This window comes from Chiloscyllium plagiosum, chromosome 8 (assembly GCF_004010195.1).
Source record: "Chiloscyllium plagiosum isolate BGI_BamShark_2017 chromosome 8, ASM401019v2, whole genome shotgun sequence".
Classification (NCBI taxonomy): Eukaryota; Metazoa; Chordata; class Chondrichthyes; order Orectolobiformes; family Hemiscylliidae; genus Chiloscyllium; species Chiloscyllium plagiosum.
In genome coordinates, this window is record NC_057717.1 from 100,779,098 (window position 1) to 100,791,536 (window position 12,439).

The following is a 12,439-nucleotide window of genomic DNA, read 5'->3' on the forward strand; positions in this document are numbered from 1 at the left end:
GCACATAGCAAAATCCCACAAACAGTTGATGTCCAGAAATTAAATGCATGCTGTTGGATTCCTAAGGGGCGTGGCAGCAGGGTATCATGCATTTACTGCCTGTCTAGTGTAGTAACATCACTGAATTGAGGAGTACGTGGTAAGCCCCAGATGTGATTGCTGTCCGGTAATCAGCATACTTTTATTCTGGGTAGCAAGCACAAGTAAGAAAAAAGGTGCTTGCATTTTTATATCATCTTTTGTGTCTTCAGATGTCAGAGTGTCATTCAAAAAAATCAATTGATTTTTAAGTATATTTACTACCATTTCTAATAGAAGCACAGATGCTAATTGAACACCACTCATGAGTGAACCTGTGTTTTAATGAGTGCCTTCAGTTCACACCATGGATCAATTAAACCCTAAGGGGAACTTTGGCGTCTTTCTGTCTGCACTTGTAGAATTTTATGTGTATACATATATTTTATGCAATGAGTTGTTGTGATATGGAAAACATGACCTGAAAAGATGTGGAAGCAGATTCAATGGTAACTTCCCATAGAAGCATAGAGGAAACTGACAGCACAGCAGTAGGCCATTCATCCCATTGTGTATGTGCTGGATGAAAAAAAAGCTCTGCAGCCCCACGAAATTAGAAGCAGCAATAGACCATTGAAACTGCTCTGGCATTCTTGATCATTAGCTGATCATCTATCTGAGCATCATGTTGCTGTATTATCTCCATATCCTTGATTGCATTAGTATCTACTCATCTATCCAACTGAATCCTGCTCTCCAACTCTTGGCCTGTAGTTCTGTTGGTTACAATACTTCGTGTTTTTTTCTAAAAATGTGACCTGCACTCCCTTCTGCGCGAAAAAGAACTATTTGATTTCTGTCTAATCTGTCTCTGAGGAATCTACATGAAGGTTTAACATATGGAGAAAGAGCAGGAAGGTGTGGGACTGTATCAATACCTCTGCGCAGCCAGTTGAGGCCGAATGGCCTCCTTCTCCCTGCATCAATCTGTGATTTGCAGCTCCCCCTTCCCTTATGTATCTGAATGTATTTGTTGTGCAGGTATGCGCGCCGTATTGTGAAGTGCCCCTCTCCATGGTGCTGAATTGGTTAAACTTCCTCTTACTGACTCTGGAGCAAGAGAGACAGACAAACGCTGGTGACCAATACATGAAGACCTGAGCAGATGTCAAGGTAGGCTCATCTTATCTCCGATTGGTTCTCCTAAACGGGCAAGCTGATAGGTTGCCTCTATTTTCTTTTGCCAGTATCTATTTGCTTGTGTGTGTGTGTGTGAGTGTGTGGAGCTGTCAGCTTTTTCTACACAAATCCCTGAGTCATGCTTTGACTGGAGAGTTAAGGGTCGGTCGATAGTGAACGCAGACTGATCAAACGGATGCTTGCAGTGAAGATGCATTTGTGTGTGTTGGCGTGCAGAGGGCTGGAATGGAGCAGCGGCAGGATTTTGTCTGCAGTGAATTCTTCCCGAGCCAAAAGCTCCTGAGTTTTTGATTCCCCAGGCTAACCCTCCCCCCCCAGCACCTTGGAGCAGCTGTCACAGTCTGGGGAAGGGGTCTGAGACCTACCATCTGACCATGTGCCAATGCCAAGTGACCCCGGATTGCCCTGGTACTGGGGTAACGATCCGGTGCTGTTCTATGGACATTGTCTGGCCACTGACCCATTGAGAAACAGATGCTCCTGCCCTCGGAGCCTGTACCTTTTCTCTTCCACATTCAAGATCACTGAATATTTTTGTTTCTCTTTCCCTCTGCTGGTTCTCCTTCTACCCACGCCCCACCCAAACCCCCCGCTCCCCCCCCCCCCCCCCGACCCCGGCTTTTTTTTTTGGAGGGGCTGGGGAGCTTGAAAAGTTGCAGCTTGTTCCCCTGATGGCGACTGGATCCGTCCTGTAGCACAGCAGATGTGACCTCTCGTATCGTCGGATTAAGGGAGAGGGAGAGAGAGAGAAAGACATTCGGGCGTCTGAGATGACAACAGAGGCACCAGCCTAGGGTGGCCATGGATGATTCTGATATTGTTAGACGGAGGAGAGTTCAGGTGAGTGCAGCAGCTCAGTTAAAAATAAAAAAAAGGCTTAAACTTCTAAATGTCAAAATTAAAAAATGTTTTGTTTTCGAATTAAATTAACGATGGGGGCTACGTTTTCACCCCCATCCCAACCCCCACCCTCTGTCGCAATAAACATTTTACTCTGCATTGAAAGGTTGGCTCATAATTGGACGTTACATGGGAGACTGCTCGGCCCGTCACTCATACACTAGCCCTTTGAAGCCACCTTCCCGCCCCCTTCCCCGCTCTTTCCCCAGAACCCTGCAAATCCCCCACCCTGCTTGTTATTTAAAAAGAGGCGAATCCTTTTACAAAGTGACGCTTAGCAGGTAAGGCAGCATCTGCGGAGAGAGAGAGAAACGGTATTAACATTTCAGGTTAGTGACCTTTCAGCAGAACTTTTAAAAGTTCCGATTGAACTTGCTTACACCAGTCTTTCCAGGCAGTGCCATCCAGAATCATTGCAACCTGCTGCATATAATTTAAAATCAACTCCCCAGATGGAATTTGACTGGGAGGCTAGGGGAATTGAATTCTAAAAGTACAATGCATTTACTTTTCTCCTCCTCAATCCCCCACTGCACCTGGGCTGGTTTGATTAGATTAGATTCCCTCAAGTGTGGAAACAGGCCTTTCAGCCTAACCAGTCCACACCGACCCTCCGAAGAGTAACCCACCCAGACCCATTTCCCTGCTACTAATGCACCTAAAACTATGGGCAATTTAGGATGGCCAAATAACCTGACCCGCACATGTTTGGACTGTGGGAGGAAACCCACACAGACATGGGGAGAATGTGCAAACTCCACACAGACAGTCATCCAAAGCTGGAATTGAACCTGGGACTGTGAGGCAGCCTGTACTAACCACTGAGCCACCATGCCACCCCAAAACATGTGCTCCAGGTGAGGTAGTGAGTTTGAGACCAAAGTTTTTATGTCCTAGTGTCAAGGCTTGGATTTGAATTTTATTTTAGTTTTTGTTTGCTAATGAAATTGAGGGCAGGACTGACTGGGAATTGGAAGAACAGCAATACCTCTGTGGCTTAGTGCTTTCTCTCCAGTGCAAGAGGATGGCAAAGTGCCTTGGCAGCGCAGTACCATGACAACACCAGCCCTTTCAAACATTCTGCTCCGCAGTCACAGCTAGTGATTCCTGAAATCCTGTCTTTGGAAATCACACAAATCATGTGTGGGTACTGAGAAACCTCACTGGCAGAGTGTTGGCTCTAATTGGCTCCCAGTCCTCCTCTTGGCCATTGGCTTGCACTCGGCTGCATGGCCCTGTGCTCTGGCTGCTCTCTGTTTCAGCCAGAGCTTCTTTATGTGATAGGGTTACAGTAAGGGTCTACCTGGTGAGTTCATCCGTCTAGTGGGGCATCTCAATTCAGCTTTCTTCTAGTGTGACCTGACATCCGCAGATGTGTGCTTTTGAGAGGATATCACTGGATAGAGACAGGGTGGGGTTTGGGGGGTTATTGGGTAGTGGTTAGTTAGGATCTTAGCACAATTCCCTCCACCCAGCCTCTCTAATCCAAGGTTGCTGAGATCAATTTTATAGCACTACAAATAACGTCCAACTGAGATTACTCAACAGCACAGGCTGTCTCACAGTGACAGTATTAAGAGGGCTATAAACAGTGGAGTTTTTGAATCAAACATGCACAGTACATGGTCAGTGTATTTCACGGACTGGGTGAATTAAATGGAATGTGTCTTGAGTTTCTTTTATAATCTAGTATTAGAACCTTAAAAATAATCTTGGAAAGAAAGTCTTACATTTTTGTGGTGCCTTTCACAACCTCTGGACTTCTGAGAGCATATTACAGGGAATAAAAGTGTAGTCACTGTTGTATGGCAGTCAATATGTGCACTGCAAAGTCCCCCAAAGAGCAATGTATAATGACCAGATAATCTGATTTTCAGTGATATTAGTCAAGGGATAAATATTGCCCAAGATATTCAAGTATTATTTCCTCTCCTTTTCTTCAATATGAAATAACTTGCAGTGTTGTGGCTGTTTTCATGACATTTTAACATGCGTTACAGCCAGTAACTTACTTTTGAGATGCAGTCACTCTTGTAGAAAATGCAATAGCTAATTTGCACACAGCAAGCCCCCATTAAAGGCAATGAGATATGTCCAGGTAATCTCTTTTTTTGTGAGTTGTTGATTGAGGGATAAATAGTTGGCAGGATAGCAGGGAAAACTTCCCTGTTGCTCTTTGAAATAGTGCAGTGGAATTTTTTTACATCCACCTGAATGGCAGGGCACCATTCTAACATGTTATTCAAATAGACAGCACTCTCTTGGTAATGCACTGGAGGTTGGATTTTTTTTAAATCACGGTCTGAGGGTAAGATTGAATCCAGACCTTGAGTTTCAGAGATGAATGTGTTACCAACTGGGCAACAGCTAACACAAATAGTGCAAGTCAACACAAATAATCTAGGCAAAAGTGAGGACTGCAGATGCTGGAAACTAAAGTCTAGATTAGAGTGGTGCTGGAAAAGCACAGCAAGTCAAGCAGCATCCGAGGAGCAGGAAAATCAATATTTCGGGCAAAAACACTTCATCGGGAATAAATCCATTCCTAATGAAGGGCTTTTGCCTGAAACGTCAATTTTCCTGCTCCTCCGATGCTGCCTGACCTGCTGTCCTTTTCCAGCACCACTCTAATCAACACACAAATAATCTGTTGAATCCAACTGAAAGAGAGGGTGTTTATGTTCCAGTTTATTGTCTCGTTTAAAATATGGTCCATCTGGCAATGTTGCAATTATTAAGTACTGCATTGAAATGAAAACAGAAACTTCTATAGAAATTCAGCAGGTTTGGCAGCAACATTGGAGAAAAAGCAGAGTTAATGTTCGGGTCCAGTAACTATTCTTCAGGGCTGTATTGAAATGCCTGTCTAGAATTTGCGCTGAAGTCTGAGGAATTCTTTGTGAATTTTAAGTTCGTATACGTTTCAAAGGTGTGTGTACATGTACATGCATACGGACAGGCGTATGCATATGTGTGTACCCATGTATGTATCATATGTATAGATAAGTATGCATTTGTAGTTATGCCTTTTTTTAAACCTCAGACATGCGCGATCTATACTTCTCTCTCCCTAAGTAAACACTCAAATAAAAATAAAATACTGCAGGTACTGGAAATCTGAAGCATAGAAAATGCTGGAGAAACTCAGCAGGAATGGCAAAGTAGCTCAGAGATTAGCATTGCTGCCTCACAGCCATAGGGTTGAATCCTGAATAGGATGACTGCATTATAAGCATATCTTCCTTAACCATTTAGTCTAGGTTGGGACTCAAACCTGGGACTTCATGTTAGGTGCCTGTGCTTCCAATGTTTATCCAGCTTCTTCTTACATGCAGCCAAATCCTGTTTGGGTAGTGAGCTTCCCATTCTCAACATACCTGGATTAACCTCCTAAATTTCTGCTTGGATTTATTTTCTTATATTTAAGGACTGTGATCTTTTTAACTCCCCATTTCTCCCAAGCAGAAACACCTCCTCTACATCTACTTTATCAAGTCCTAATGATGATTTTAAAGATCCCTATTATTAGGGCAGCACAAGCCCACACTGGCCCTCCTTAGAGTATCCCAACCAAATCTATTCCTCTACATTTACCCCAGACAAATGCACCTAACTACACATCCCTGAACACTATGGGCAATTTCGCACGGCCAATTCATATAACCTGCTCATCTTTGGACAGTGGGAGGATATTGGAGCCCTCTGAGGAAACCACGCAGACACAGGGAGAATGTGCAAACTCCACACCAACAGTCGCCTGAGGCTAGAATCAAACCTGGGTCCCTGACGCTGTGAGGCAGCAGTGCTATCCACTGAGCCACCATTTCTTCTGAAGCCAAAAGGTGTTTTGTCTTATATTTGAAGTTGGGAGTTCAATCTGTGATGGCACCACTTCACAGCTGCTGTTGTAGTAATCTTGGAATGAGCAACAAATGTCTTGCCAGCTCATACTCCATGAATGATATATTTTTAAAGGAAAACCCCGAGGCCCCAGTCCAAGGCAGCAGCATTTTCAGTGAGGGAGGATGACCGAGTCCCTGTCTCCAGTGGCAGTGACAGAGGAACTCCAGTTTTGATTCCCACTGGAAAGGTGTGACCGAAGGCCTGACTGCAGTGGCACAGTGGGAAATGTTCCTGATGCAGTCACTTGTGTCCATGTAGGTTATGAACTTGATAGTGAAGGAACTGGGGCAGATAGCAGCAGTATCTACCCGAAAGTGTACAGGAAGGCAGTGGCACGGAGTGAGCCCTGTTTATAAGAAAAACATACTCAGCCCCTCTAATGATCTTTAAAACCAACCCTGTTCATTCAGTGTCTCAGCATGAGGTTGTAAAAAGTGTTGCCACCATTCTGGGAATGTCCAAAAGCTTCCAAGTATTAAAAATAAATCTCCTCCTGCGAGTAATCCCAGAGAAAATTCTGAACAGCATTAAAAAACATATATAATTCCTTTCGCTTGTTTGTGATAAGAATGTCAGAGCAGGCAAAGAAAGGACAGAGTGACTTGTCAGTCATGACGTTTTCAATTGAGTACAGAGCAGTCTGCTCACTTTCTCAAAAAGCCAGTGGAAGGTGGGACTTCATGGGGTTTGACAAATCAGGAAACCAATGATGAGGAGACTGGGGAGTGAGTGAGTTTGGAGGGAGAAGGTCATGTGATGAAATCTCTAGGAATGTATCCAGAACAGTTGGCAATCTTTGTTATACTGTGCTGACAACTAATTAGATTAGATTCCCTACAGTGTGGAAACAGGCCCTTCAGTCCAAACAGTCCATGCCAACCCTCCAAAGCGTAACCCACCCAGACCCATTTCCCTCTGACTAATGCACCTAAACATTATGGGCAATTTAGTACAGCCAATTCACACTGCGGGAGGAAACCAGAGCAAACCCACACAGACATGGGGAGGATGTGCAAACTCCACACAGACAGTCGCCCGAGGCTGGGGATGAACCTGGGACCCTGGTGCTGTGAGGCAGCAGTACTAACCACCGAGCCACCATGCTGCCCCATGTTATGATAGCATCAGTATCGTTATACTTGTTGAGCTTTGTACTTTTTAAAATCCATCCATTTGATGTGGCCAGTAAATAGTATCCATCCCACAATGTGCCCCAGAGAGCAGTTAAATGTGAACCACATTGCTGCATGTCTGGAGGTGCATGTAGGCCAGACCAGATAGGGCTAAAGGACATTGGTGAACCAGATATGCCTTTGCAACAATTGATAGTGTTTTTTTAAAATTATTGATTGTTATTGAATTCAAATTTCACTATCTGACATGGTCAGATGTGAACCCTTGATTCCAGATCATTCATTGTGGGCTCTAGATTACTAGCCCCATGTCAGAGCCTCCCGCCCAAGGTAGTGTTTCCTGTTTTCTCTCTGAGTAGGAAGAATGTTTACTCCCCTTTCTTCCAGGTGTTTTGCAGGGTCTGGTCCCATTAGTTCTATCAACCCTCTGATAGCTAGTAGTCATATTCACTCCTGTGATATAAATGTTTTGAGTGTCCACAGGCATTATTATCTCAGTGTGACCAAAGCTGATCCTGCCCTTATGGATTTGCCACTGGGACAATGTTATCTTTTGTTGGCCACTGCCAGTGATCACTATGTGGTAAATCCTGGTCACTAAGTGGTTCAACATGAACATGTCACCCCACTATATAGGGCCCTGGCTTGTCAATCTGTGGACTACCTTCAGTTTGGCTCTCCATCATTGACTTGAGTGAAAACTGAGAGGGCACCTGATGAACAATTCATATTCCCCTCCAGAAAGTTCTCGTCAGTCTGCACTGTCACCTCCTGAAATGATGGCTATCATTTGAAACCAGGTGAAAACTGTAATTTCACACTTGGTTCCAAACGTACAAGTTAGTTTTAAACAGTGAGTACTCCAGATTGAAAATTACTCTTTATTTAGTTATCAGGAAACTACAGTTGCCAAAACGTTTTAGTATTTGTTATTATAAAGAAAGAATATCCATAAAGTTTAGGTTGTTACAAATACACAAATATTTAATGGACCAGGAAGACAGACTGGATTCATACAATGATCCACATGTGATTATCTGCATACACATGAAGAGCCACAAGGATGTTCATTCACTGGGCCAGCATGTATGATGTGTCCCTAATTGCCCTTAAGTAAATGGTGGCAAGCTGCCTTCTTGAACCATTGCTGGCCATGTCCTGTAGGTAGACCCACAATGACCGTAAGGAGGGAGTTCCAGGATTTTGATCCAATGAAAATGAGTAAGAGCAATATATTTACAAGTCAGGATGGTGTGTGGCTTGGAGGGGAATCTGCAGGTGATTGTGTTCCTGTGCATCTGCTGCCCTTGTCCTGCTAGATGGCAGTGTTAGTTGGTTCAGGAGGTGCTGTTTAGGAGCCTTGGTGAGTACGTCTGCAGTGCATCTTGTAGATGATATGCATCGATGTTACCAAATGTCAGTGATCAAAGTGTTTGAAGATGTGATGCCTTATCCTGGATGGTGTCAAGTTTCTTGAGTGGTGTTGGAGTTGCACTCATCCAGACAAGTAAGGAGTGTTCTGTCACAGTCCTGATTCGTGTATTATGGATAGTGGTCAGGCTTTGGGTAGTTAGGAGGTAAGCTACTTACTACAGAATTCTTCATCTCTGATCTCCTCCTGAAACCACAGTATTTATGTGGCTGGTCCACTTTGTTTCTGGTCAATGGTAAGCTCCATGATGTTGATAGTAGGCTTTCAGAGATGGTAATTCCATTGATGTATATTGCCACCCACTGGTGCTTTCTGAGGTTGGAGCTGATGGATTTGATTGGTATTCAATAAACCAGGCTGTGCTTTGTATCTAGTGACATTGTGCTTGAGAGTACATTCGTTGGTGTTACTCTATGCCAGAGTAGGAAGCTATTCCATCTCCTTGCCATGATAAGCTCAAAACCTCATCTCAACTACACCCCTAACCAACCAAAAACATAAATGGAATCTTTGTCAATTTAAGGAATTAATGATCCAGAAGCACCATGAGACTGAGCAAAGTTCTTGTAACTTAATGGCCTTTAATTGTATGACCTTAAGCCTGCTGCAAAATAAACCATTGAGGACTAATGCAGTGTATTCTGGTAAGGAATATTAGAAAACTGGATTAAGAACTGCACCAATTCCACCTTAAAACCAAGAACATGCAATGTTTTTTTTTAAAGATCTTTGCACCCTACAGTTTCAACGTGTCACTGTGGAGATACTAGATTTCCTGATGACCATTAATTAAAAGGGAAAAAAAAGACATCCTTACATGTATACATTGCCTTTTACAACCACTGGACACCTCACAGGCAAAGAATGTGCAGTGCAATCAATGTGGTAGTGTAAGGAGTGTAATAACTGATAGGCACATAACATTCCTGCTCACTGGATTTTGCTATCAAGTCCAAATAATGCGATTATGTGATCTCCATTGAGGGATAAATATTGACCAGGCTATTGGGGATAATTCCTCTGATGCTGTTTAAAATACTGCTGTAAGATTCTTTTCAGCCACCTGATTAGGCAGTTATAGCCTTGGTTTAGAATCTCATCTGAAAGTCAGCATCTCTGACAGTGCAGCACTTCCTCAGTATGGTTTCGATTTCTGTACTCAGACCCAGGTGATAACTCACTTAAAGGGCCAGCAATCCAATACAATTCGGGAAGTCAGACAACATGGTAAAGGAACCAGGGAACCTGCAGAGTGCAGCTGGGCTGAGAAGTGTCAACTAGTTCAGATTCTGGCACCTCCAAGGGCATTATTAACCTAATGTGGAACGGTTAGTCTGTAGCTCTGTGCATTAAAACCATCTGCATGATCATACTGTGACTGAGAGGGTGATACTGCATTTGTGTTCAGTACAGTGTGTGCCTCAGACAACTCAGAGTAAACTCAAATACTTATTAGGCTGTGGTGCACCTGTCCGTGCACATCTACATCAATGTGGGTTCAAGGCGCGGTGTAGCATGCCGTGATGTGAAGAGCTGTATTTTCTTTTAAAGGAAGCAGGGACTGATAAGTAAAAAATAAGTAAATAAGTAAAAAATTGAAACACAAACTTGACCGTCAAAGACATAAAGGTCAGCTGTCATTTCAATCCAGACTCTGTAGTCTGGGTTTTGAATGGCCAGCTGTGACTCTGTGGGCTGTAGTCTCGTTTCTGAATGTTGTAGGTTCATGTCCCACTCTGGGTGACTTGGGGCACAAATTTAATCTGACATTCCCACTGCCGTACTCAGGAAGGGCCAAAAGCCTGGCCCTGCTCCTATTTTTCATGTTACTATCTGAGGTGCTGTCTTCAAATGATAAGTTAAACGGGAGCCAGTTCTTGGCTGCCCAGAGTGACTTTCCTCCTGGATTGGCTTTTCTACATTCTCTGAATGTAATTCACTGTTTCATTCAAATTAGGAGTAGGATATTGACTGCTGGATGGTTTTGCAAAATATCATCAGAGGTGAGTGGGTCCTGTGGAAAAGGCCTCGTAGGTTTATTTTTGGATGGACCCTGGCCTGAAGTGTTTTGAGAGTCATTAACCTCCTTGGTGAATGTTTTCCTTGGATGGAACCCCCTTCCCACCACCTTGCTGGAGGGTGACCAGCGAGAGGTCTGCCGAATGAGAAAGGTTCCTTGCTGTTTCAGGAGAAAGTGAGGACTGCAGATGCTGGAGATCAGAGCTGAAAATGTGTTGCTGGAAAAGCGCAGCAGGTCAGGCAGCATCCAAGAAACAGGAGAATCAACGTTTCGGGCAATTCCTGAAGAAGGGCTTATGCCCGAAACGTCGATTCTCCTGTTCCTTGGATGCTGCCTGACCTACTGCGCTTTTCCAGCAACACATTTTCAGCTCCTTGCTGTTTCAACTTACCTTTGGGAGACGAAGAACAGAAATAGTGGTAACATGTTCATTTGCTAATAAATAATTGTTACACCGTGATGCTGTACTGCTGTAATGATGTAGGTTAATTGGAATGTGGGACAGCAGTAATGTGAGTCATAGAACCCTATAGCGAGTCATTGAACCAGTCCAAGGTTCAATGTAGGCAGAACCCATTGCCACCTTCTGGAGTTGGTGCTTTCATTGTCTCTTGAGATTTGGAAGCTGTACTATTTTAATCAGTCTTTCCCTCATTAAATGCTCAGAGATTATTCTCGGAAGAAACTTTCTGTTCAGCGGCAGTTTTAAGAAAGGGATCAGTTTCTATTCCAGGTGTCTAATGTCAGTAACAAGCATGACCCAGAGCAGATCAACCCTCCTATTCAGTCACATCTTCTCTCATTACTGTAGGACCTGGATCTGTCAGGATGATGAAAACCTGAGCTACAACAGAATTATTATTTTCCAGCCTTTCAGGGTCAGATGTTAGGCTCGATAGATAGTAAATTCTTGTGTTCATAGCTGAGGGCTTCAGTATCAGCAATTAAACAGTCTCATTGTCGGTTTCCATAGAGAATACCAAGACTTCTCAGGTCAGGCATAGCTTGCATTTGTATAGTCCTTTCTCAATTTCTTGATGTTACTTTTGTAAAATGGCAGCAAATTTGCCCACAGTAAACTCCACAGCAACATCCTGAAAGAATGACCAGGCATCATTTTTGCGTGATGTTTGATGAGGGAAAAATATGAGCTAGCAGTAGTAGGGGCAGATAAGATTTAACATTTCATCCAAAACGCTGCCTTAAGTGGGACTTCAACCCACCAGCTCCTGTTCCAGAGGTTAGATTGCAACTTAGTGAGCACAGTTTACAACAGAGGCAGAGTGAAACTTCCTTAATGAGCCTTAACCATAACCAAAGTCAAATAGCTTCACAGTCCCTTGTGGGGTCTTTGCATTCCTCTTAGCAATCTCCTCTGAATGAGATTGTCTTAATGTGAATTAGTGCTCTGATCCAACCTCCGACTTTTGTGAGCTGTAAGAGTGCTTGTGTTCAAGATTCAACATCACAGATGAATCCATAATTTATTAGATGGAAACTCTCAGTGAAGTTCTGAGGGAGTGCTGCATTGTCAGAGTGCCAGTTTTTGGAGTTAATGTCAAATTGAAGCCTCATTTATTTGTGTGGTTAAACAGAAAACATATTTAGAGCCATAGAGATATACAGCATGGAAACAGACCCTTCGGTCCAACTCGTCCATACCGTCCAGATATCCCAACCTAACCTAGTCCCATTTGCCAGCACTTGGCCCATATCCCTCCAAACCCTTCCTATTCATATACCCATCCCCCACCCCAGGGGAAAGACCTTGTCTATTTACCCTATCCATGCCCTTCATGATTTAATAAACCTCTATAAGGTCACCCCTCAACC

General features: G+C 43.6%; 1 protein-coding gene across 1 annotated transcript in view; it reads left to right on the forward strand.

Moving 5' to 3' along the window:
• The first annotated feature begins 1,274 nt into the window (after positions 1 to 1,274).
• LOC122552247 (microtubule-associated serine/threonine-protein kinase 1-like) overlaps positions 1,275 to 12,439 on the forward strand; it is a 158,032-nt gene continuing 146,867 nt past the window's right edge. The window contains exon 1 of the mRNA XM_043694928.1: positions 1,275 to 2,058. Coding sequence (XP_043550863.1) covers positions 2,020 to 2,058 — 39 coding nt within the window. The 5' untranslated portion in view covers positions 1,275 to 2,019. The remainder of the gene's footprint in view (positions 2,059 to 12,439) is intronic.